The following is a 27,068-nucleotide window of genomic DNA, read 5'->3' as shown; positions in this document are numbered from 1 at the left end:
TGAACATTCGCCCTCCTGTAAGGATGGGCTAGTTCCTGGCGACACCTCAATTGATTTCTCATGCCGACTGCCTTTAAGGGAATAATTAATTTCTTCCCTGATGACTGCTCTGAGATCTGATGCACGAAGGGGAGCCTCTTCCTCTAAGGTCCGACATATACAAGCCTGGCAAAGCTTTTTAGCATAGCTATCAGGCAAAGGTATTGTGCATAATGCACACTGCTTAGGCTTAGTTTTAGTTGTCTTTTTGGCCTAAAACAACGCACAAAAAACGGACCACATCAGCTACTAGGTGTTTCTTATACACTCACCAAAGGCTGAGCTCCATAATACCGGTCTCGGAGGAGGTGAATCCACACGTGACGCTGGGGCGCTGGAACGCTGTTGCCTCCGTAACACACTGCTGCTGCTTCTTGAGCGGCTGCTCTCACTTTTCTTGCGCTGCTCAGGCACCTCCAGCTGAAGGTGCTCTGCGTCCCCTACTGAGGACATGTTGCCGCACTCTCCAGCTGCAACCTCCGTTGCTTAAAACTTGCAGCTGCACCTCCTCCCCGGCTCACTCCGGAAGTGATCCCATCCACTTCCGGGTCACCAGTGCTGATAAAACGCTGAGCCGGCGCCGCGCTCCCGCGATCCAGGGCGGCACTGCCCAACCACTGGAGCCATGATCCCACCTGGCCAGATGAGGAGGGGTCTGCAAGCAGTACACCCCCGACGCTGCTTCTAGCGACCCCGTCACTGCCGTTCCCACAGACACTGCGCAGAGGCTGAGGACCTGGGTAAGAAGACTTCTTGCTTTAGCACCTGTCTGTTCCCATCTAGGACAGGAACCCAAACTGGAGTGGTGAGGGGGACCGCCCCTTTAAATCCTGTAGGTTCCTGTCCTAGATGGTGGGCAGATCCCCTCTCTCATAGGGTGCTGTCGTGGCGATAGGAAAATATAAGAATTGAGGGTTCCGCTGATAAATGTTGGTCCTTCCACAAAAAAGAACCCATGTATATATGCGTTTATCATGCATTACTTCACTGTACATCCTCTTATGTTCTTCTAAAATCAATTATACCATTTTAAAACAATGTCCTCCTGCTTGGAACACTCATTAATTTGCTCTAATTTGTGGAAAACAGACAGTGAGCAATTGTCTCCACAAGTAAAATAAGGCAGTACACAGTGGTTTCTAAAATCTTCGGTCTGACTTTAAGGCTATGTGCACACGTCAGGATTTTCTTGCAGAAATTTCCTGACAAAATCCAGACATTTCTGCCAGAAATCCGCATGCGTTTTTTTACGCGTTTTTTGTGTGGATTTTTTGCGTTTTTTTCCGGACACTCCAATTTAATGGGAAATCCGCCAAAAATCCGCAAAAATAATGAACATGCTACTTCTTTTTGTGGAATGCGTTTTTTTTGCGGAAAAAAACACAAACATGTGCACAAAAAATGCAGAATGCATTCAAAATGATAGGATGCATATTATTTGCATTTTTTTAGCGATTTTATAGCGTTTTTATCGGGAAAATCGGCAAAAAAAAACGCAAAAAATCCGGAACGTGTGCACATACCCTTAAGTATATGAACATTTTGGATAAAAAGGATCCCTGTTGTAAACCAGCTAAGGCTATATAATAGAAGTGCTAGGTAAATAAGTGAATAATTGATCGTCTGTGTTATCTCTGACTGCTCTGTTCTTTCCCGTCACTCAGGATGAAGCCTCTTCCCATAGGGTTTGCTCCAATTACATTGCTCATGAGATTTCTCATCTGTACAGTCATTAAAGTAATTTTTCTACTTAGGGAAGACCCAATCCACCAAAGCTAACACCGTGTAAGCTCATTTTGTTAACTATAATTATGGATAACACACACAACTCTCAAGGGAATATCAAGGGTTAAGGAGGACATTATAGATAGTAGTGAGTGATCTTTATAAAGGTCTAGCCTGGATACTGTGCAAGCAATAGGAAGGGAAGATACATATCATCCTTACTGAACCTCTCACAATTATCTCCATCCAGAAGACCATCTCTTTCCCTGTCTCCTCAATCCATGTGTCCACTTCTAATGTATCTGAGGAGCCTTCACCTTGGATAAAGCCTCATAATCCATCCAATTCTTAGCTTTCATTCTTCTATTCCATGGAGATAACCACTGAAATACTGACCAGCGTTGACATAATTTTAAGTACTTAATAACCGGTATTGGAATTTTTGCCATACAAAAATCTAGAAAAATGTACAATCTGTACAGATCTAAACTTGGACAACCATAAGACTGTGTGGTGATCTACGAGCAGTTTGGAAGAGAGCAGTTCATATATCATAATTACAATGCCTCTATTATTTGGGCATTTGAAATGTGCCTTGAAGGAATTATCCACTTTAGAAATTGCTTATGACTGAGCAAGCCCACTGAAATAAATATTGTCTCTACCTAGACATCAATCAACTGGTTTAAAAGGAGAAGAACCCTATACTGCGATTCACCAGTTATGCTGTCTTCACACTTCTTGAAGGGGTTGTCTCATCAAACATTTGACAGATAAAGCCACAGTTTCGATCAACAGATCATTACTGGTCGAACTCTTGGTACATCCGATAGACAATATAGAGTTAATTCATAACCACCGGACATCGTTGTGTAACATGACGGCCATTTAGAAGACCCCACTTTATGATGCCCATATAACCAAATAGAACATATGAACTGATGATGCCTTCATGTAAACAAATAGTTTAGAAAAATATTAAAATGTCATGAAAACTTGTCAGAAGTTTTGATTTGTTGGAGGTTCAGTGGCTTAGATTCCACGCTCAATAAAATTAAGGAGCAGAAACCCTTAACAGAGTGATGTTCTCCACCAAGATTTAAGACAGATTTTCCATTGACTGTGTCGTTGGAAACAATCATCAACATTCTTCCTTTCTAGGACTCCATAGTTGAGACCTCAACATCGCAATCATTCTAATTCTATCATATTTATGGCGGAGGATGGAGACAACCTGGAAAGTGTTTTGGGCTCTGCTTCTATTTAGTCGAATTCCAGTTGCCTATTCCACGTCGGATGGAAGTGAATGCAAACTGATGTCAACTTCAGAACTGGACTGGATAAGCCAACCAGGTGACATAGTGATAGGGGTCATCATACCGCTTCATCTGGACAGAATTTATCAGAAAGTTTCTTTTGAAAAGGGACCTTCAAGGACCATGTGTACCATGTAAGTCGCTGTGGGGAAGGCAGAATATTACTGGTCAATGATGGGCATGTCACAATCCACTAGAATAGATCAAGAATAGTAACAGCAAAGTAAAATGTTCTAGAAAAATATATTCTAGTGTAGCTGCATCGAGTTTGTGCTTGAATTGGAGGCTTTATTGTGATTTCGAATAATGTAATTGTTGTACCTGCAGTCCTACGTGAAGCCATAGATAACACATAGCACTATTGAAGAGCGAGTATACTCATTACACGAGATTTCCCGAGCATGCCCAGGTGATCTCCAAGTATTTGGAAGTGCCCGGAGATTTCGGTTCTGTCGTCGTAACTGCATGATTTGTGACTGCTAGACAGCCTGAGTACCTGTGGGGATTGCCTATTTGTTAGGGAATTCCCACATGTATTCAGGCTGTCCAGCAGCTGCAAATCATGCAACTATGGAGACAGAAACTAAATGTCCGAGCACTTATTGTCAGAGAAAACCTGAGCATGATTGGGAAATCTCAAGTAATGAGTATACTCGCTCATCACTACATAGCACACATAAGTTACATCATATTAAAAGCTCAGCATTTCTACATTGGTAAAAACCTCATGTAAAATACAAGGTATGTAACAACAGTACAAGCACAGAGCTTATATACATGTGTAATAACACTTGGAAATTAGTGACATTAGTACCAGTAGTGCTGTAGTGCACATGTAACAGTAGGATAATAATACCAGTAAAGTGAACATGAATGAATATCCCCAGTGTGATGAATGTACTGTGGGTGTGATCATACTACCGGTATAGTAGATGTATAACAAAAGTCTCAGTATAGTAATACTATTTTTTATTTAAACAGTGCCAATTGTACGAATTCTCCCTCTCGTTAGTCATTAGGTAAAGTTCACACAAACAATACGATTTGGTTAAAACATGTGCAGTTGTATTTCTTAAATAAAACTCCAAGGATCTAAAATGAAAGAAGCCTCTTCTGGCACAAATATATAATAGCAGATAAACAGTTCATTCAGCAGGGATATATCAGTGCGAGCTCACCTGAACAATTTACAGTCCTTTCTCCAGGAACAAACTTTATTCACAAAGCGGTACGACCCTACCTGTCCCATTATCCCCTTCGGTCTGAGCTCCACCAGCTTCCAGCTTCAAATAGACGGGTTCAACTCCATGCACAGTTCACAGTGAACAGGCTCCTACACACAGACTGCTCCGCTTTCCTGGCTGACTCATGCAGTCTCCATTCTAGCTTGTCTCCCTCACAGCTACAGCTCACATTTTGGCTGGTCACTCACCAGCTTCCACACATTCCCCTCAGCTGAACTCCCTGTAGAATTTCACATGGTGAAACCATTTCCTGGTTCTTAGTCAGTGCTTATTAGGAGTGTGTAATCAAGACCTGCAGTGCTAGGACTTAACCCTAGCCTACCTGGCTTTGCTACATAATAAATTACACATTATTCAGCCCTTTAACGTTCACAGTGGTATGTGGAACAAAAGAACCAAAATAGTCAATGCATGATGGAAATATGAATGCATTATATTATCAACATAGCACATGAAGAGCGATGTTAGCAGTTTAGTGCATGTAGCAAATTCATGCCAGTATGATAGTAACACTAATATAGTGGACACAGTGCCTGCAGGACACTACCAGTGCAGTCTGAGTATAACAATAGTATCAGCAAAGTGCCTGAAGGACAGTACTAGTTTAGTACAAATGTAACATTAGCACCAGCACAGAGCCTGCACGATAGTACCAGTATAGTCTGAGAATAGGAAGAGCACCAGCACAGTGCCTGTAAGACACAACCTGAGAAGTCCGAGAATAACAATAGCACCAACACAGTGCCTGTAAGACACAACCTGAGAAGTCCGAGAATAACAATAGCACCAACACAGTGCCTGTAAGACACAACCTGAGAAGTCCGAGAATAACAATAGCACCAACACAGTGCCTGTAAGACACAACCTGAGAAGTCCGAGAATAACAATAGCACCAACATAGTGCCAGTAAGACACAACCTGAGAAGTCCGAGAATAACAATAGCACCAACATAGTGCCAGTAAGACACAACCTGAGAAGTCCGAGAATAACAATAGCACCAACATAGTGCCAGTAAGACACAACCTGAGAAGTCCGAGAATAACAATAGCACCAACACAGTGCCAGTAAGACACAACCTGAGAAGTCCGAGAATAACAATAGCACCAACACAGTGCCTGTAAGACACTACTAGTGTAGTCTGAGTGTAACAATAGTATCAGCAAAGTGCCTGTAGGACAGTACTAGTTTAGTACAAATGTAACATTAGCACCAGCACAGAGCCTGCACGATAGTACCAGTATAGTCTCAGAATAGGAAGAGCACCAGCACAGTGCCAGTAAGACACAACCTGAGAAGTCCGAGAATAACAATAGCACCAACACAGTGCCTGTAAGACACAACCTGAGAAGTCCGAGAATAACAATAGCACCAACACAGTGCCTGTAAGACACAACCTGAGAAGTCCGAGAATAACAATAGCACCAACACAGTGCCTGTAAGACACTACTAGTGTAGTCTGAGTGTAACAACAGTACCAGCACAGTGCTGGTAGGACATGATAAATGTAGCCTGAATGTAACAATAGCACGAGCACAACGCCTGTAGGACATTACCAATGTAGTACGAGCATAACAATAGCACCAGCACAATGACTGTAGGACAGAAGCAGTGTAGTCTGAGTAAAAAAATATCACCAACAGAGTGACTGTAGGACACTACGAGTGTAATCTGTGTGTAACAGCACCAGCACAGTGTCTGTAGAACAGTACCAGTGTAGTCTGAGTATAATAATAGCACCAGAACAGCACCTGCAGGACAGTAAAAGTGTTGTCTGTGTATAACAATAGCACCAGCACAGTGCCTGTAGGACAAGATCAGTGTAGTCGGAGTGTAACAATATTACCAGCACAGCATCTGTAGGATACTGCCAGTGAAGTCCAAGTGTAATAATAGCACCAGCACAGCGCCTCTAGGACACTACCAGTGCATTCTAAGTATAACAATAGCATCAGCAAAGCGCCTGTAGGGCAGAATCATTGAAGTGTGAGTATAACAATAGGACCAGCACAGTGCCTGTAGGACACTAACAGTGTAGTCCGAGTGTAACAATAGTAACACCACAGTGCCTGTAGGACACTACCACTGTAGAATAAGTATAAAAATAGTGCAAACAGAGTATCTGTAGGACTTTACCACTGTCGTTCTAGTGTAATAATAATACCAGCAGAGTACCTGAAGAACACTACCAGTGTAGAACGTGAATAATAATAATACCAGCACATCACCTGTAGGACATTACCACTGTAGCCTGAGTATAACAATAGGACCAGCACAGCGCCTGTAGGACACTACCAGTGTAGTTCGATTGTAATAATAGCAGCAGCACAGCGCCTGCAGGACAGGCCAAGTGTAGTCTAAGTATAACAATAGCACCAGCACAGCGCCTGTAGGACACTGCCATTGTAGTCCGATTGTAACAAAAGCACCAGCACAGCGCCTGTAGGACATGATCAGTGTAGTCCAAGTGCAACAATACCCCCAGCATAGTGACATTAGGCACTACCAGTGTAGTTTGAGTATAACAATAGCACCAGCACAGCGTCTGTGGGAGAGAACCAGTGTAGATCGAGTATAACAATAGCACCAGCACAGCGCCTGTGGGAGAGAACCAGTGTAGATCGAGTATAACAATAGCACCAGCACAGCGCCTGTGGGAGAGAACCAGTGTAGATCGAGTATAACAATAGCACCAGCACAGCGCCTGTGGGAGAGAACTAGTGTAGATCGAGTATAACAATAGCACCAGCACAGCGCCTGTGGGAGAGAACTAGTGTAGATCGAGTATAACAATAGCACCAGCACAGCGTCTGTGGGAGAGAACCAGTGTAGATCGAGTATAACAATAGCACCAGCACAGCGCCTGTGGGAGAGAACCAGTGTAGATCGAGTATAACAATAACACCAGCACAGCGCCTGTGGGAGAGAACTAGTGTAGATCGAGTATAACAATAGCACCAGCACAGCGCCTGTGGGAGAGAACTAGTGTAGATCGAGTATAACAATAGCACCAGCACAGCGTCTGTGGGAGAGAACCAGTGTAGATCGAGTATAACAATAGCACCAGCACAGCGCCTGTGGGAGAGAACCAGTGTAGATCGAGTATAACAATAACACCAGCACAGCGCCTGTGGGAGAGAACTAGTGTAGATCGAGTATAACAATAGCACCAGCACAGCGCCTGTGGGAGAGAACCAGTGTAGATCGAGTATAACAATAGCACCAGCACAGCGCCTGTGGGAGAGAACCAGTGTAGATCGAGTATAACAATAACACCAGCACAGCGCCTGTGGGAGAGAACTAGTGTAGATCGAGTATAACAATAGCACCAGCACAGCGCCTGTGGGAGAGAACCAGTGTAGATCGAGTATAACAATAGCACCAGCACAGCGCCTGTGGGAGAGAACTAGTGTAGATCGAGTATAACAATAACACCAGCACAGCGCCTGTGGGAGAGAACCAGTGTAGATCGAGTATAACAATAACACCAGCACAGCGCCTGTGGGAGAGAACCAGTGTAGATCGAGTATAACAATAACACCAGCACAGCGCCTGTGGGAGAGAACTAGTGTAGATCGAGTATAACAATAGCACCAGCACAGCGCCTGTGGGAGAGAACCAGTGTAGATCGAGTATAACAATAGCACCAGCACAGCGCCTGTGGGAGAGAACCAGTGTAGATCGAGTATAACAATAACACCAGCACAGCGCCTGTGGGAGAGAACTAGTGTAGATCGAGTATAACAATAGCACCAGCACAGCGCCTGTGGGAGAGAACTAGTGTAGATCGAGTATAACAATAGCACCAGCACAGCGCCTGTGGGAGAGAACTAGTGTAGATCGAGTATAACAATAGCACCAGCACAGCGCCTGTGGGAGAGAACTAGTGTAGTCCAAATGTAACAAAAACACCAGCACAGCGCCTGTAGGACATGATCAGTGTAGTCCAAGTGTAACAATAGCAACAGCACTGTACCTGTAGGAGAGTACCTGTGTAGTCCGAGTGTAACAATAGTAACACAACAGTGCCTGTAGGACACTACCACTTTAGCCCGAGTATAACAATAGTAAAAGCAGAGTATCTGTAGGACATTACCACTGTAGTTCTAGTATTACAATAATACCAGCACAATGCTAGTGCAAGGACAATGCTAGTGTAGTCCGAGTGTAATAATAGCATCAGCACAGTGCCTGTAGGACACTACCAGTGTAGTCCGAGTGAAACAATAACAACAGTAGGACAGTACCAGTTTAGTCCGAGTGTAACAACAGCACGAGCAAAGCACCTGTATGACAGTACCGGTGTAGTATGAGTGTAACAATAGCACCACCACAGCACTTGTAGTTCAGTACCAGAGTATAACTATAGTACCAGCACAGTGACTGTAGGAAATTACCACTGTAGTCTGAGTATAACAATAGCACCAGCACAGTGCCTGTATGACACTATCATTGTAGACCAAGTGTAAAAATAGCACCAACACAGTGACTGTAGGACACTACCAGTGTAGTCTGTGTACAGTGTAACAATAGCAGTGGCTGTAGGACACGATCAGTGCTGTCTCAGTGTGACATTAACACCACTACTGTGACTGTAGGACACGATCAGTGTAATCCAAGTATAACAATAGCACCAGCGCAGTGCCGGTAGGATAATACCAGTGTAGTCCAAAAGTAACAATAGCACCAGCGTAGTTCCTGTAGGACACTGCCAGTGTAGTCATAATGTTACAATAGCAACAGCACAGCACCTGTAGGGCAATTCCAGTTCCAGTGCGGTCTGAGTGTAACAATAACCCCAGCAAAGTGCCTGTAGGACACAATCAGTGTAGTCCCAGTGTAAATATTGCACCATCATAGTGCCTGTAAGACAGTACCTGTGTAGTCCGAGTTTAAGAATAGTACCAGCACAGTGCCTGGAGGACACTACCAGTGTACTCTGTGTGTAACAATAACACCAGCACAGTGCCTGTAGGACATGATCCATGTAGTCCAAGTATAATTATAGCAACAGCAAAGTACCTGTAGGACAGTACCACTGTAGTCTGAGTATAACAATAGTACCAGCACAGTGCCTATAGAACAGTACCAGTGTTGTCGAGTGTAACAATAGTAACACCACAGAGCCTGTAGGACACTACTACTGTAGCCCGAGTATAAAAATAGTACAAGCAGAGTATCTGTAGGACATTACCACTGATGTTTGACTATAACAATAATACCAGCACAGTGCCTAAAGGACACTACCAGTGTATTACACGTATAATAATAGCACCAGCACAGCGCCTGAAGGACACTACCTGTGTAGTTCGAGTGTAACAATAGCATCAGCACAGCGCCTGTAGGAGAGTACCAGTGTAGTCCAAATGTAACAATAACACCAGCACAGTGCCTGTAGGACACGATCAGTGTAGTTCAAGTTTAACAACAGCACCAGCACAACGCCTGTAAGACAGTACCTGCGTAGTCTGAGTATAACAACAGCACCAGCACAGCGCCTGTAAGACAGTACCTGTGTAGTCTGAGTATAACAACAGCACCAGCACAACGCCTGTAAGACAGTACCTGCGTAGTCTGAGTATAACAACAGCACCAGCACAGCGCCTGTAAGACAGTACCTGTGTAGTCTGAGTATAACAACAGTACCAGCACAGTGACTGTAGGGCGCTGCCTGTGTTGTCCAAGTGTAACATTAGCACGAGCAAAACACCTGTACGACAGTACCGGTGTAGTATGAGTGTAACAATAGCACCACCACAGCACATGTAGTTCAGTACCAGAGTAGTCCGAGTATAACAATAGTATCAGCACATCGCCTGTAGGATATTACCACTGTAGTCAGAGTATAACAATAGCACCAGCACAGCACCTGTAGGACACTATCAGTGTAGACCAAGTATAAAAATAGCAGAGTGACTGTAGGACACTACCAGTGTAGTTGGATTGTAACAATAGCAGTAGCACAGAGTCTGTAGGACACTACCAGTGTAGTCTGTGTATTACAATAGCTCCAGCACAGCGGCTGTAGGGCACAATCAGTGCTGTCCAAGTGTGACATTAGCACCACTACAGTGACTGTAGGATATGATCCATGTTGTCCAAGTATAACAATAGCACCAGCAAAGTGCCTGTAGGACAGTACCAGTGTAGTCCAAATGTAACAATAGCACCAGCACAGCACCTGTAGGGCAGTTCCAGTTCCAGTGTGGTCTGAGTGTAACAATAGCACCAGCACAGTGCCTGTAGGGCACAATCAGTGTTGTCACAGTGTAACTATGGCACCAGCATAGAGCCTGTAGGACAGTACCTGTGTAGTCAAAGTGCAAATATAGTACCAGCACAGTGTTATGAATTATATTATATTTATTATTTTTCCAGGGGTTCTCTTGTATTAAAAATCTTGCCTATATATATTGATGTAGTTGGCACATTTTCTTCGGTCCAGCATACGTGCGTAGTTTGTGTATTAATTATGTGATATATATATATATATATATATTTTTAATATTATATTTTTAATTTTTGTGGATTATTGCTTACCATATCCTTATTAAAATAAACTTTAAATTCTAAACATCACCTATTTGCTTGATTGGGTCCCTTGTTTATCCATTGCTCACATTCTGGTGGTATCAATATAATGAATACTAGTAGAATGCCCCACAAACAGTGGCAGGATAGAGCATGTGTGACCACACCCTGTATAACAGTAGTGCCGACATATTGCAGGTCTTTCTATAGTGCATTCAGTAGCATGCGTGTCAGAGGTCTACGTTAAAGACATTCAATTTTGTCTCCTACTCTGATCTATATTGCAGTATTATGGGGCTTTATGCACTATTTTATGGACACCATAGGAGACTAATATTTGGGTCTTGTATTCCGGTGTAATTTAGTCAAAGTGTAGCAGTCTGCTTTGACTATTGTTAAATACGACGGCACCACCAGGCCACCGTATGGTCGTATTGTTTTAGCACTATATAAGGAATCTCTATTGACACTGCATGGTGGTATTATTTTAAATATGCAGTATTTTATTTTTTTATGTTTTTTTTATGAGTCTTTAAGCTCTTTTAGGTATCAGAGCACATGTCCATTTGCTACTTCTGGAACCCTATCATTCTGTCTAATCCGTCAACAAGCAATCTCTCATGTATCACCCATACACAATGGAATAATACCACTTTATAAGCGATGCTTCTTTTTTTTTCAATAAGATATTTTATGTCTCTTCTGAGCTCATCTTCTATTTTTTTATATCGTATCCCACAGGTTTCATCTTGAGAGTTATCAGCAGATCCAGGCTCTAAAATTTGCTATTCAAGAGATTAATAATAATACCAGTATTCTGCCCAACTTAACACTTGGCTACCAAGTCTACGACTCCTGTAATGTCCTTCATTATGACTTAGAAGGAACCTTACAAGTTCTCACAGGATTCAGAACAGTCATCCCCAACTACCGCTGTCTATTGGATATCCCTCTCGGTGGTGTCATAGGGGCCGCAGTATCTTCAAATTCACTTCTACTGGCTCATGTTCTTGGCCTCTTTAGGTATCCACAGGTCAGTACCATCTCCCGTGTCTTGATACTGAAATATTTGCTGCATGTGTAACCATGCCTACTACTGTGAGATACTTTATGTCTCCAATATTCCCATAGCACCCTAAGATCCCTCCCCAACACCAATAAACAAATCCAATGAAACCGGTAGACTTTCATAGTAGCATTGCCCTAATTATAGCACCCAAAAGTGTTTTTAGATCTTTTTTAATGTGGTTTTAGATCTTATTTCCATTTAAACAAAAATTTTGTTTTCTTGTAATCAGATCAGCCATTTCTCAACAAGTCGTCTTCTGAGTGACAGGACCAAGTTCCCCTCCTTCTTCAGGACCGTACCCAGTGACGCATTTCAGTCTCAGGGCCTTGCCAAGCTGGTGTTGTATTTTGGATGGACTTGGGTGGGACTGGTAGCTGTGGAGAACGACTATGGTCATCAGGGAATACAGCTGGTCAAACAAGAGATAGTGAAGGCTGGAGCTTGCGTAGCATTCACTGAATATATTCTGGTAAGCCGAGCTGACCGGAATGCTCAACAGATAGTGAAAATCATTAAGAAGTCCTCCGCGAAGGTAATCATTGTCTTCTCTACTGAACTTGACTTCATCCCAATTGCAGAAGAGATGTTAAGACAAAATATGAGAGAGAAAATATTTGTTGCAAGTGAAGGTTGGTCAACATCTTCTCTATTCTCGGCAGAGAGATTCGCTCCAGTTTTCTCGGGCACCATTGGTCTTGCACTCTACAGTGGGAGCATTCCAGGGTTTAAACACTTTTTACAAGAAATCCATTCTTTCTCTGATTTACGACAGCCTTGGGTAAAGTTATTCTGGGAGGAAGTTTTCAACTGTACATTTTTAGATATGGAAAATGGAACAAAAAGCAGACGATGTTTAGGGACAGAAAGTCTAACAAATGTCCAAAGTAGCTACAACGACGTCTCCAACCTCAGAGCCACCTACAATGTCTACACCGCAGGGCATGTTTTTGGTAAAGCTTTAAACGATCTTCAGACTTGTAAAAACGGAGAAGGACCATTTCATAATAAAACCTGTGCTGACATTTGGACATTTAAGCCAATGCAGGTAATCTACATCGCCATTCTTTATAGTATTCTAATACGAGTTTCATTTATCTTACAGTTTTGTCAGCACAATGATATAGTTAACCTTGCAATTAAAGGTGGAAGTGAATAATTAGCAGTAAATGTCAGCAAATTCACAAACAAATAGCAATAAATGAGAAAGTTGATGTCAAAGCTAAAATCTGTGTTGTCGTCTCCCAGCTCCTGTATTATATGAAGAAGGTGGAGGTGATGTTGAGTAACGGGAAGGTATTTTACTTTGATGAAAATGGAGATCCTCCGGCAGTCTACGACATCGTTAACTGGAAGCAAGGGCCAGAAGGAACCATACAACTAGTAAAAGTCGGTAGCTACGACACCACTACTTCTCGCAATGGGATCTTCTCAATTAAGACTGACGTTCTACTATGGGATAATGGAGACAGACAGGTAGGCCTGGTGATTTGTATAATGAAGAATTGGATGAGAAGGATCTGTTTCTCATAGTGTAGGCAAGTCATCTTCTCTGTGCTGGGATCCCACTAATGGGGTAATTGTGACCCTAAATTTGGATAGAGTGGCCTATACCTTCAGTGCCAGAAGGGATGCACAACCTGGTAACATAGTAACATAGTAACATAGTTAGTAAGGCCGAAAAAAGACATTTGTCCATCCAGTTCAGCCTATATTCCATCATAATAAATCCCCAGATCTACGTCCTTCTACAGAACCTAATAATTGTATGATACAATATTGTTCTGCTCCAGGAAGATATCCAGGCCTCTCTTGAACCCCTCGACTGAGTTCACCATCACCACCTCCTCAGGCAAGCAATTCCAGATTCTCACTGCCCTAACAGTAAAGAATCCTCTTCTATGTTGGTGGAAAAACCTTCTCTCCTCCAGACGCAAAGAATGCCCCCTTGTGCCCGTCACCTTCCTTGGTATAAACAGATCCTCAGCGAGATATTTGTATTGTCCCCTTATATACTTATACATGGTTATTAGATCGCCCCTCAGTCGTCTTTTTTCTAGACTAAATAATCCTAATTTCGCTAATCTATCTGGGTATTGTAGTTCTCCCATCCCCTTTATTAATTTTGTTGCTCTCCTTTGTACTCTCTCTAGTTCCATTATATCCTTCATGAGCACCGGTGCCCAAAACTGGACACAGTACTCCATGTGCGGTCTAACTAGGGATTTGTACAGAGGCAGTATAATGCTCTCATCATGTGTATCCAGACCTCTTTTAATGCACCCCATGATCCTGTTTGCCTTGGCAGCTGCTGCCTGGCACTGGCTGCTCCAGGTAAGTTTATCATTAACTAGGATCCCCAAGTCCTTCTCCCTGTCAGATTTACCCAGTGGTTTCCCGTTCAGTGTGTAATGGTGATATTGATTCCTTCTTCCCATGTGTATAACCTTACATTTATCATTGTTAAACCTCATCTGCCACCTTTCAGCCCAAGTTTCCAACTTATCCAGATCCATCTGTAGCAGAATACTATCTTCTCTTGTATTAACTGCTTTACATAGTTTTGTATCATCTGCAAATATCGATATTTTACTGTGTAAACCTTCTACCAGATCATTAATGAATATGTTGAAGAGAACAGGTCCCAATACTGACCCCTGCGGTACCCCACTGGTCACAGCGACCCAGTTAGAGACTATACCATTTATAACCACCCTCTGCTTTCTATCACTAAGCCAGTTACTAACCCATTTACACACATTTTCCCCCAGACCAAGCATTCTCATTTTGTGTACCAACCTCTTGTGCGGCACGGTATCAAACGCTTTGGAAAAATCGAGATATACCACGTCCAATGACTCACCGTGGTCCAGCCTATAGCTTACCTCTTCATAAAAACTGATTAGATTGGTTTGACAGGAGCGATTTCTCATAAACCCATGCTGATATGGAGTTAAACAGTTATTCTCATTGAGATAATCCAGAATAACATCCCTCAGAAACCCTTCAAATATTTTACCAACAATAGAGGTTAGACTTACTGGCCTATAATTTCCAGGTTCACTTTTAGAGCCCTTTTTGAATATTGGCACCACATTTGCTATGCGCCAGTCCTGCGGAACAGATCCTGTCGCTATAGAGTCCCTAAAAATAAGAAATAATGGTTTATCTATTACATTACTTAGTTCCCTTAGTACTCGTGGGTGTATGCCATCCGGACCCGGAGATTTATCTATTTTAATCTTATTTAGCCGGTTTCGCACCTCTTCTTGGGTTAGATTGGTGACCCTTAATATAGGGTTTTCATTGTTTCTTGGGATTTCACCTAGCATTTCATTTTCCACCGTGAATACCGTGGAGAAGAAGGTGTTTAATATGTTAGCTTTTTCCTCGTCATCTACAACCATTCTTTCCTCACTATTTTTTAAGGGGCCTACATTTTCAGTTTTTATTCTTTTACTATTGATATAGTTGAAGAACAGTTTGGGATTAGTTTTACTCTCCTTAGCAATGTGCTTCTCTGTTTCCTTTTTGGCAGCTTTAATTAGTTTTTTAGATAAAGTATTTTTCTCCCTATAGTTTTTTAGAGCTTCAATGGTGCCATCCTGCTTTAGTAGTGCAAATGGTGCTTCATTCAACTCCTCCGAATGCAATCTTGTGGCTAAGGCTGAACCACAGACATTGCTCCTTTATTAGTGATCTGTGTCAGTCTCTGCATTATGGCCAAAATTAATCTAATCATTTATACCTTTTATCGTCTATCTGGTTGATCGATAATAACTTGATAAGGCCAATTACCTTCAAGGTCCTCAACAAAAGACTTTTCAAATATATGCCTTGATTTTTGGTAGTCCAAAATGTCTACTTCCATTGACTTAAAGTTTACCTATCATATGGATGAAAACGTTATCTAAATGTACAACCTAGTACAGAACAAGCCCAATGCTCTTCGGCAAGAAGAAAAAATGTCCACATATCTATCTATCTTTCTATCTATCTATCTATCTATCTATCTATCTATCTATCTATCTATCTATCTATCATCGACTATCTTTCTACAGTAGCAGGTAAAAGCGTGTGCACACCTGATCAAAATTACTGATATTAGGAAGTGAACTAAACAAGTTGAACATTAAATGATCTCTGAAAGGCTTAAAGTTATAGATGACACATTTCCTTTGAATTTTAGGCAAGGAAAAGAAATATATACTGAATATTGTCATTTTTGTAATATTAAAAATTAGAAAAAGGAAAATGAGCAGATACAAAAGTTTGGGCACCCTGCATGGTTAGTACCTATTAGAACCTCCTTTTTGCAAGAATCACAGCTTGTAAACGCTTTTAGAATCACAGCTTGTAAACGCTTTTAGAATCACAGCTTGTAAACGCTTTTAGAATCACAGCTTGTAAACGCTTTTAGAATCATAGCTTGTAAAGGCTTTTTGTAGACAGACTAAAGAAAATTTTTGTTTGAGGGTTTTTCATCAATTCATCCCTGGAGAATCCCTTCAATTCTGTGAGATTCCTGGGTTATGTTGCATCCTCTGCTATTTTGGGGTCTAGCCACAGATTTTCAATGACGTTCAGATCAGGAGTCTGTGAGGGACATTCACCTTGCTCGTTTTGAGGTCATCTATTGTGGATTTTGATGTGTGTTTAGGATCATTATCCATTTGTAGAAGCCATCCTCTTCCTCTTTTCTCTTTGAAATGTTCCCCGTGCCATTGGCTGCGGCACAACCTCAAAGCATGATCGATCCACCCCCATGCTTAATCTTTGTTGAGATGTTCTTTTCTTAAAATTCTGCACCCTTTTTTCTTCACAAATATCTTTAATCACTGTGGCCAAAGAGTTTTATTTTGCCTCATCAGTCCATAGGATTTGATTTAAAAAATGCAATAGGCTTGCTAAGCTGTTCTTTTGCATACTTCTGACACATAATTTTATGGTGAGGATGCAGGAGAGGTTTTCTTCTGATGACTCTTCCATGCAGGCCATATTTGTGCAGATGTCTCTGAACGGTAAAACAATTTACCACAGCTAAAGAGTCTGCTAAATCCTTCTGAAGGTCTTTTGCAGTCAAGAGGTGATTCTGATATGCCTCTCTAGCAATGCTACGAGCAGCTCTCACTGAAATTTTCCTTGGTCTCCCAGACCTTATCTTAACCTCACGGTTCCTGGTACCTGCCATTTCTTAATTGCATTTTGAACTGAGGAAAGGACAACTTGAAAACGCTTTGCTATGTTCTTATAGCCATCTCCTGCTATGACGGCCTGCACCATTTTCATTTTCAGAGTGCGAGACAGCTGCTTAGCTTCTATAAGGTTAGAGAAGGCTAGATTTTTATAAAGCTGAAAAAGTCCCATCACCTGACCTTTCCTAACAATAATAGTGAACAAACCCTAACCCTAACAGGCTAATTAAGGTCTGAAACCTTGATCAAAGTTATCTGAGCACACACATCTCCAAGGGTGCCCAAAGTTTTGCATTGGCCCATTTTTCTTCTTGTTTAATTTTAACCCCTTTCCGACTTTGGATGTCATCACTACCTCATGGTTGGATATTACTTACCGACCTTGAAGGTATTACATAGTAACATAGTAACATAGTTAGTAAGGCCGAAAAAAGACATTTGTCCATCCAGTTCAGCCTATATTCCATCATAATAAATCCCCAGATCTACGTCCTTCTACAGAACCTAATAATTGTATGATACAATATTGTTCTGCTCCAGGAAGACATCCAGGCCTCTCTTGAACCCCTCGACTGAGTTCGCCATCACCACCTCCTCAGGCAAGCAATTCCAGATTCTCACTGCCCTAACAGTAAAGAATCCTCTTCTATGTTGGTGGAAAAACCTTCTCTCCTCCAGACGCAAAGAATGCCCCCTTGTGCCCGTCACCTTCCTTGGTATAAACAGATCCTCAGCGAGATATTTGTATTGTCCCCTTATATACTTATACATGGTTATTAGATCGCCCCTCAGTCGTCTTTTTTCTAGACTAAATAATCCTAATTTCGCTAATCTATCTGGGTATTGTAGTTCTCCCATCCCCTTTATTAATTTTGTTGCCCTCCTTTGTACTCTCTCTAGTTCCATTATATCCTTCCTGAGCACCGGTGCCCAAAACTGGACACAGTACTCCATGTGCGGTCTAACTAGGGATTTGTACAGAGGCAGTATAATGCTCTCATCATGTGTATCCAGACCTCTTTTAATGCACCCCATGATCCTGTTTGCCTTGGCAGCTGCTGCCTGGCACTGGCTGCTCCAGGTAAGTTTATCATTAACTAGGATCCCCAAGTCCTTCTCCCTGTCAGATTTACCCAGTGGTTTCCCATTCAGTGTGTAATGGTGATATTGATTCCCTCTTCCCATGTGTATAACCTTACATTTATCATTGTTAAACCTCATCTGCCACCTTTCAGCCCAAGTTTCCAACTTATCCAGATCCATCTGTAGCAGAATACTATCTTCTCTTGTATTAACTGCTTTACATAGTTTTGTATCATCTGCAAATATCGATATTTTACTGTGTAAACCTTCTACCAGATCATTAATGAATATGTTGAAGAGAACAGGTCCCAATACTGACCCCTGCGGTACCCCACTGGTCACAGCGACCCAGTTAGAGACTATACCATTTATAACCACCCTCTGCTTTCTATCACTAAGCCAGTTACTAACCCATTTACACACAATTTCCCCCAGACCAAGCATTCTCATTTTGTGTACCAACCTCTTGTGCGGCACGGTATCAAACGCTTTGGAAAAGTCGAGATATACCACGTCCAATGACTCACCGTGGTCCAGCCTATAGCTTACCTCTTCATAAAAACTGATTAGATTGGTTTGACAGGAGCGATTTCTCATAAACCCATGCTGATATGGAGTTAAACAGTTATTCTCATTGAGATAATCCAGAATAACATCCCTCAGAAACCCTTCAAATATTTTACCAACAATAGAGGTTAGACTTACTGGCCTATAATTTCCAGGTTCACTTTTAGAGCCCTTTTTGAATATTGGCACCACATTTGCTATGCGCCAGTCCTGCGGAACAGATCCTGTCGCTATAGAGTCACTAAAAATAAGAAATAATGGTTTATCTATTACATTACTTAGTTCTCTTAGTACTCGTGGGTGTATGCCATCCGGCACGTCCAGGTGATTTTGAGTGCACAGAGGCTGTGGTGCGTGATCGCTGCCGTTTGTCAGGTGATTCAAACAGCTGACATCCGACTTTCAGTGCTAGGACTGGTACTTGTACCATTTCCAGCACTTTATCCCCCTAAATGCTGTGATCGCTGCCTTTAACAAGCAGGCAGAGGGAAGAAAACACCTCTGCCCTTGGATCGGAGACCCCGCAACGTCATCCAGGTCACTAGGCTATGGTGAGCCCCTCAGACCATATGCAGAGCATAGTCTCAGGGGCTTGTGTCAGTGTGGCACTGACAGTTATAAGCCATAAGCCACAATGCTCGTGGATATATCGCCTTATAAAAAGTGGAATAAAATGCAATAAAAAAAGGGAATGTAAATACAATTAGTATCTCTAAAAACGTCATCTTAGATAGCAAAAAACAAGCTGCTATACATCTCCATCAGTGGAAAAAAAAAAAAAAACTCTCAGAATGAAGCAATGCAAAAATAATTATTTTTTCTATAAAATAGTTTTTATTGTGCGAAAAGCACCAGAGCATAAAAAAGCTATAGGTGGTATCATTGGAATCATACTGAACCAAAGAATAAAGCTGTCATCAATTTTTTTGTTTTCTTTAACTTAAGCCCTTACAGAGATCATATCATTTTCAACTTGTACAAAACTGCACAAACCACAAAAGTAAAGAAAAGAAGTGGATAATTATTATTATTATTATTATTATTATTATTATTATTATTATTATTATTCATTGTTATAGCACCATTTATTCCATGGTGCTTTACATGTGAGGAGGGGTATACATAATAAAAACAAGTACAATAATCTTAAACAATACAAGTCATAACTGGTACAGGAGGAGAGAGGACCCTGCCTGCGAAGGCTCACAATCTACAAGGGATGGGTGAGGATACAGTAGGTGAGGATAGAGCTGGTCATGCAGCGGTTTGGTCGATCAGTGGTTACTGCAGGTTGTAGGCTTGTCGGAAGAGGTGGGTCTTCAGGTTCTTTTTGAAGGTTTCGATGGTAGGCGAGAGTCTGATGTGTTGTGGTAGAGGGTTCCAGAGTAGGGGTGATACGCGAGAAAAATCTTGTATACGATTGTGGGAAGAGGAGATAAGAAGGGAGTAGAGTAGGAGATCTTGTGAGGATCAGAGTTTGCGTGTAGGAAAGTACCGGGAGATGAGGTCACAGATGTATGGAGGAGACAGGGTGTGGATGGCTTTGTACGTCATGGTTAGGGTTTTGTAGTGAAGTCTCTGGGCAATGGGGAGTCAGTGAAGGGATTGACAGAGGGGAGTGGCCAGGGAATAGCGGGGGGACAGGTGGATTAGTCGGGCAGCAGAGTTTAGAATAGATTGGAGGGGTGCGAGAGCAGGAGGTTGCAGTAGTCAAGGCGAGAGATGATGAGGGCATGGACTAGGGTTTTTGCAGATTCTTGGTTGAGGAATGTACAGATTCGTGAAATATTTTTGAGTTGAAGTCGGCAGGAAGTGGAAAGGTCTTGGATATGTGGTTTGTAGGAGAGATCAGCGTCAAGGATTACCCCGAGGCAGCGAGCTTGTGGGACTGGGGAGAGTGGGCAGCCATGCACTGTAATGGATAGGTTCGTTGGGGGGGTCGCGTGAAATGGGGGAAAGATGATGAATTCTGTTTTGTCCATGTTAAGTTTCAGAAATCTAGCGGAGAAGAAGGATAAAATAGTGGACAGACATTGAGGGATTCTGGTTAGTAGGGAGGTGATATCTGGTCCAGATATATAGATCTGTGTGTCATCAGCATAGAGGTGATACTGATAGCCATGAGATTCTATGAGCTGTCCCAGGCCAAAGGTGTAAATGGAGAAGAGCAGGGGCCCTAGGACTGAACCTTGCAGGACTCTGACAGATAGGGGGTTAGGTGAGGAGGTGATGTGTGAGTGGGAGACGCTGAATGTCCGTTCTGTTAGGTATGATGAGATCCAGGATAGGGCCAAGTCTGTGATGCCAAGGGATGAGAGGGTCTGTAATAATAGGGAATGGTCCACTGTGTCAAAGGCAGCCAACAGGTCGAGGAGGAGGAGGACAGAGTAGTGTCGCTTGCTCTTGGCAGTTAAGAGGTCATTGGTGACCTTAGTTAGGGCAGTTTCAGTGGAATGGTGTGAACGGAAGCCAGATTAAAAGCGGTCATAGAGGGAGCAAGAAGAGAGATGGGAGGACAGTTCAAGGTAGACGTGTTGTTCCAGTAGTTTGGAGGCATAATGGAGAAGTGATATAGGGCGATAGCTAGATACAGAGGATGGGTCAAGAGAGGGCTTTTTGAGGATAGGTGTGATGGAGGCATGTTTAAAGCTTGAGTGGAAAACACCAGTTGTTAGTGATAGGTTGAAGAGATGGGTTAGGGTTGGGATGAAGACTGTGGTGAGGTTTGGGATGAAGTGGGATGGGATCGGGTCAAGTGCACAGGTTTTCAGATGTGATCTTGAGAGTAGAGTGGAGAGTTGATCTTCTGTAATGGTGGAGAAGTTGGTTTTGGAGGTGGAGGGCTGGGAAGTCGGGAAGAAGGGCTCTGGGGGTTGTTGACCAAAACTGTCTCTGATGTTATCAATTTTCTGCTTGAAAAATGAGGCAAAGTCTTCAGCTGAGATAAGTGGGGAGGGAGGAGGTGCTGGGGGACGGGGAGAGAATTGAAGGTGTGGAATAACTGTTTAGGGTTGTGAGACAGGGAGGATATGAGAGATGAGAAGTAGATTTGTTTAGCTGTGGCGAGTGTTGGTCTTGAAAGTAGTGAGGGACTGTTTGAATGCGATGAAGTGCTCGTTGGATTGGGATCTTATCCATCTGCGCTCAGCAGCCCTGGAAGCTCGCCTCAGTTCTTTGGTCAGGCTGGTGTGCCAGGGCTGTCTGTTGATTTTGCGAGATTTGGTATGTGTTAGGGAGGAAGCAGATTCCAAAGCTACAGCTATTGTGGTGTTATATAGAGCGGCAGCGTCTTCCGCATTGTGTATGGAACTTATGTCTGTGAGAGGGAGGAGGGATTCAGAGAATGAATGTAGCACTGATGGTCTTCTATAACAAGGAAGGAGGCGAGTTCAAGAAACAAACCTGAGGGTGGAAAAAGGGTTCAAATTGCACAGCTGATTTGCTATAAAAAATGATAGGGCAATTGAACATACGTAAGTGACTGACCAAAAAACAGTGATAGACAGATACAGTCATGTAATGTTCTGTATCTGTGTAAGAATTGGGTGCAGCAACCAGCCTTTAAACACACTCCCCCATTCCATGTAACCAGTCCTGCTTGACTGTAAATATTGATGGATTTGACTTCATAACAGGAGAACAAGAGTGCCACGAGAGAAACACCTCGTGGCCATAATTTTAGAGCAATTTTTCTTTCAGGAGCCAATATTTTTTTCCCCAAAAAAGTATACTTCTCAGCAGAGAAAGATTACCTCTATTCTTTGCTCAAACTGCGTTAATCAGAATTTTACAATTTACCGAATTAAGGCAGCCCATCCTACCATATTTAGGAAAACCTGAGCTTGAGTTTTGCAAAGTGAGTTAATTTTATCAAAAAATATTTAGGTGCATTAAACAATAAATTGTGTAAAAAGTTGAACAGATGAATAAAGTCTTTAGTATGGATGGCATATATTGCACTTCCACAGATGTTTGCCTGCTAAGTAAAAGTTTACAGTCATTTTCAAATTACTCAGAGATGTTGCTCATGTATTTATACCATGGATGACTTTCTAGCTACGTACACTAAGAGATTTAACACTACAAAGTTTTCTTTAGGTCCCTCAGTCGGTTTGCAGTAATAGCTGTGAACAGGGATTTCGGAAGGCCACCAAAATTAGAGAACCCGTCTGCTGTTTTCAATGTGTCCCATGTCCTTTGGGTGAAGTTTCCAACCAGACAGGTAAATTTGTCTCTAATACGGGGAATGGAGAAAAACTTACACATTCCTAACTTTGTCAATGTTTTTTGGATATGTTTTGGTAATCTGTTATGTTCGGCTAGAGCTCAACTTTTTAATATTCTTGCAGAAATTCTCAGAATACAAGAATTCTGGGAATTCAGGTGAGTATTATTCTAATCCCCCAAATAGCCATTAAGAGCAGTACACCTGAGGTGTATCTACACTAGGGTTACAGTTACACCCAATTAATGATGTCTGATGGGTATCAAAAGCTCATCTGTCAAAAAAGAAGACACAAATAGGCCATGGTAGGTGTTAGCCCTGTTAGAAATGTTTCAGAGGTCTATTAGCTTTATATGTAGAGTTATTTCTATTTCAAAAAATATTTGTCTCCACCTGCAGTTTGCAAACAACATACCACTCTTTACTCACCAAACCTGGGTTCAATATGGAGTTTCTGCTCCCACTGTCCACTATTTGCTGCGGTACTGAAGTCATATCGACAGCGTATCAGCCAATAAGTAAACTTCATGGCACTGAAGGAGAAGTTCCATCTACACGGGCAGATTCATTGAGCTCAGTGATTGACTACCACATGGTTGACGTGATGTCGGTGCTGCACCTAATACCAGACGCTGAGAGCCAGCGCTAGACCAGGGTACAGTGAGTAAACCGCAGTTTATTTTATAACAAACTGCTGTTGGAGAGAAAGAACTTCTGAAAGAGAAAAACCTCGCTAAGTTTTACATAACGGTTCACCCTTATGAACGTAACGTACTAAAGTCACATTGCAAGAACAGACTTATGCAACTGTCAAGAGCTTCAAATCTCCTTGTTAATGGTTTTAGAACGTAAATTATAATAATGCCAGGTTTTACATTTGCTGCTTATAGAAGCTATAGACATTAATTGTTGAAATGTACTTAAAGATAAGTTTTCCACTGAGAATTCCAATAAAGAGACATTTTGGGATCAACAAGCAGCCAAGAGAACATTTCAAAACGTAGACTTTATCCAAGGAGGACAATGATGTTACAGTTAATTATTATTGGGTTTGTGATGGACATTGGTTTGGTATGAATGAATGATTTCTGGTTTATTACTGTATATTATCTATAGTTGTTAGTCATGAGCGAATATACTCGTTACTCGAGATTTCTCGAGCACACTCGGGGGTCCTCCGAGTATTTTTTAGTGCTCGGAGATTTAGTTTTCATCGCCGCAGCTGAATGATTTACAGCTATTAGCCAGGCTAAGTACATGTGGGGGTTGCCTGGTTGCTAGGGAATCCCGACATGTAATCAAGCAGGCTAGTAGCTGTAAATCATCCAGCCGCGGTGAAGAAAACTAAATCTCCGAGCACTAAAAAATAGTCAGAGGACACCCGAGCGTGCACGGGAAATCTCAAGTACCGAGTGTTAGGTCTCGAGTTCCCGCTTCTGCACAGGGGGAATCTCGAGCCATCTCCGCTGCGGTCTCCCATTCTTATCCAGCCGCAGTGGAGTCTGCTCAGCAGGGACGTCGGTCCCAGCGTCTTGCTCAGTCTCACTCTGTACAGAGAGTTACTGCTGCTTCTTCAGCTTCTGCCATTAAAGCCAGTGCTGGTCAGCAGCGAGCGGACTTCTCTGGGACTAAGTCCTTGTCTGCACACACTGAGCATGCCCAGGGCAAGATCTCCCGTTGGAGATCGAGGGTCATGTGCTCAGGCTCTGCAGCACATTCCATTGGTCCTCTTGGCAGGTCTTGGAAGGGCAAAGTTTCTGTGGCCACTTCCTGTGCTGCAACTATATAAACTGCGCATGACCGCACGGCCATGCGCTAGTGTACATTTGCATATGTGTGTTTGTTGTGAGTGCAAGTCGTCCTTGGATACCCCTTCCCTATTGAATGTCTGTTCGCGGAAGGTGTATGGTTGCTATCTAGCGCCCGACTTATCCTACAGCACGAATCACACATTACTGCGTCCAGTTGCTGTGACCGCCAGTACGGCGCCGTGCACTTCCTCTGTGCTTTCCTTACCCAAGCCTGGGTGGTTAGTGGCGTTCGTCAGTGCGGCACCGCATGCACTCTTGTGCCTTAATATTGTTATTTAGCTTCCTTACACACCCAGTTGCGGTGTTGTGCCAGCAAGGGTCTAATCGGACTTCAATCCTAGTTGGGGTTGAGTTCGCTGACTACTTGCTCGCGCTCTATGTGCGGTACCGTGATCCTGTGACGCAACAGGATCGCTTCCTTCACACTGGGTGAAGTTTAACCCACGTGTGTATACTTATGAGTACCGCCATATAGTCCGTCATTACTTGGCAGCAGGTTCCATCGCTGCACGGTGGACCCCGGGCTGCGAACGCACCATACTCTATCTGTCTTATTATTTGGTGCGTTCCACTAGCCCTAACACCGAGTATATTTGCTCATCACTAATAGTTGTGTTATGTATTTCAGATGCTGTTGAGTGCTTCAAATGTCCATGGGACAAGAGGCCGAATCTTCAAAGAACAAAATGCGTGCCTAAAACTGAAGATTACCTCTCCTATGAGGAACCCTTAGGGACAACCTTGGCTATTACTAACGTGGCATCCTCATTGGTACCGTACATAATTTTGAGGATTTTAGCATTGCATAAGTCAAGTGCCCTCGTAAAGGCCAGTAACTATTCTATAAGTTGTCTTCTTCTGGTATCCTTGTCATTTTGTTTCCTGTGCTCTCTGTTTTTCATTGGATATCCCAAGCCTGTGAAATGTCTCCTGAGACAGGCCGCATTTGGGATGGTTTTTGTTCTCTGTGTATCTTGCATCTTGGCCAAAACTATATTGGTGTTATTGGCATTCATGGCCATAAAGCCAAGAAGCAACAAGAAGAAATGGACCAACACTCGAGTTTCTTATGTAATAATATCTGCTGGCTCCATATTTCAGGCACTCTTGTGCATTATTTGGCTTTCTCTTAGACCTCCCTTTATGCAATATGACTTTCATGTTAACCCTGAAGTTATCATTGTTGAGTGTAATGAAGGATCACTTATCGCTTTCTGGATCATGCTGGGTTATTTGTTCCTCTTGGCTGCGATAAGCTTCTTAGTGGCCTTCCTGGTTCGAAGACTTCCGGACAGCTTCAATGAAGCCCAGTTTATTACATTCAGCATGTTGACCTTTCTTTGTGTGTGGGTGTCCTTCATTCCTGCCTCCCTCAGTGCACAAGGAAAATATACTGTAGCAATGGAAATATTTGCAATCATGGCCTCTAGCTGGGCTATTTTATTATGCATGTTTGTCCCAAAATGTTTTATTATAGTGTTCCAACCTAATAGGAACTCTAAAGACTATGTCATGAACAGACACAGGAATCCTGTGATTAAGGACAGCAGAATGTGACCTGATATCTTATTGGATAACCTTAGGAATAAATATATGTCCAAAGCAAAAATATATCTGATAGGCCATAGTATCGTGAAAACTTTACACAAAATCATTCAAAAAATAATATAATTTAATTATATATACATATGTATACAATATAGCCAACAGTACACTTGCATGCATTATATTGCAGTTGATATTGTGTTAGGGGTTGATTTCCTGCCTCTGCACAGGGGGAATCTCGAGCCATCTCCACTGCGGTCTCCCATTCTTCTCCTGCCGCAGTGGAGCCTGCTCAGCAGAGGCGTCGGTCCCAGCGTCATGCTCAGTCTGACACTGCGCGAAGGCTTACTGCTGTCCTTCCAGCTTCTGCCATTGTGGCCAGTACTGGTCAGCAGCGAGCAGACGTCTTTGGGACTAAGTCCTACTTTTCCCCTTCTGAGCATGCCCAGGGTAAGCTCTCTCATTGGAGATCAAGCGTCACATGCTCAGGTACTGCAGCAAATCCTATTGGTGCTCCAGGAAGGTCCTGAAGGTGTTCAAGGTCTGTGGCAGTCTCTTATTGGTCCTTCTAGGAAGGTCATGTACTTGCTGCAGCTATAAGAGGTGCGTATGACCGCACGGCCATGCGCTAGTGTCAATTTATGTACGAGCTCAGGGCCAGTGTGGTCATGTCTGTATGTGTATTCAGGGACCCGGCTGAAATAAGCCCCTAGAATGCTGGCA

At 42.6% G+C, this 27,068-nt stretch overlaps 1 protein-coding gene across 1 annotated transcript; it reads left to right on the top strand.

Annotated features, from left to right (window-relative positions):
* The first annotated feature begins 3,642 nt into the window (after positions 1-3,642).
* Positions 3,643-26,357, top strand: LOC138674704 (extracellular calcium-sensing receptor-like). The gene is made up of 6 exons (XM_069762521.1): positions 3,643-3,809; positions 11,595-11,886; positions 12,152-12,967; positions 13,168-13,395; positions 23,114-23,147; positions 25,429-26,357. The coding sequence occupies exons 1-6, from the start codon at positions 3,643-3,645 to the stop codon at positions 26,355-26,357; spliced, it is 2,466 nt and encodes an 821-aa protein (XP_069618622.1).
* The last annotated feature ends 711 nt before the right edge of the window (positions 26,358-27,068 follow it).

Source organism: Ranitomeya imitator, chromosome 4 (assembly GCF_032444005.1).
Source record: "Ranitomeya imitator isolate aRanImi1 chromosome 4, aRanImi1.pri, whole genome shotgun sequence".
In the NCBI taxonomy this organism is placed as follows: domain Eukaryota; kingdom Metazoa; phylum Chordata; class Amphibia; order Anura; family Dendrobatidae; genus Ranitomeya; species Ranitomeya imitator.
The sequence above is the reverse complement of the archived record's forward strand: the minus strand, read 5'-3'. Positions and strand labels throughout refer to the sequence as shown.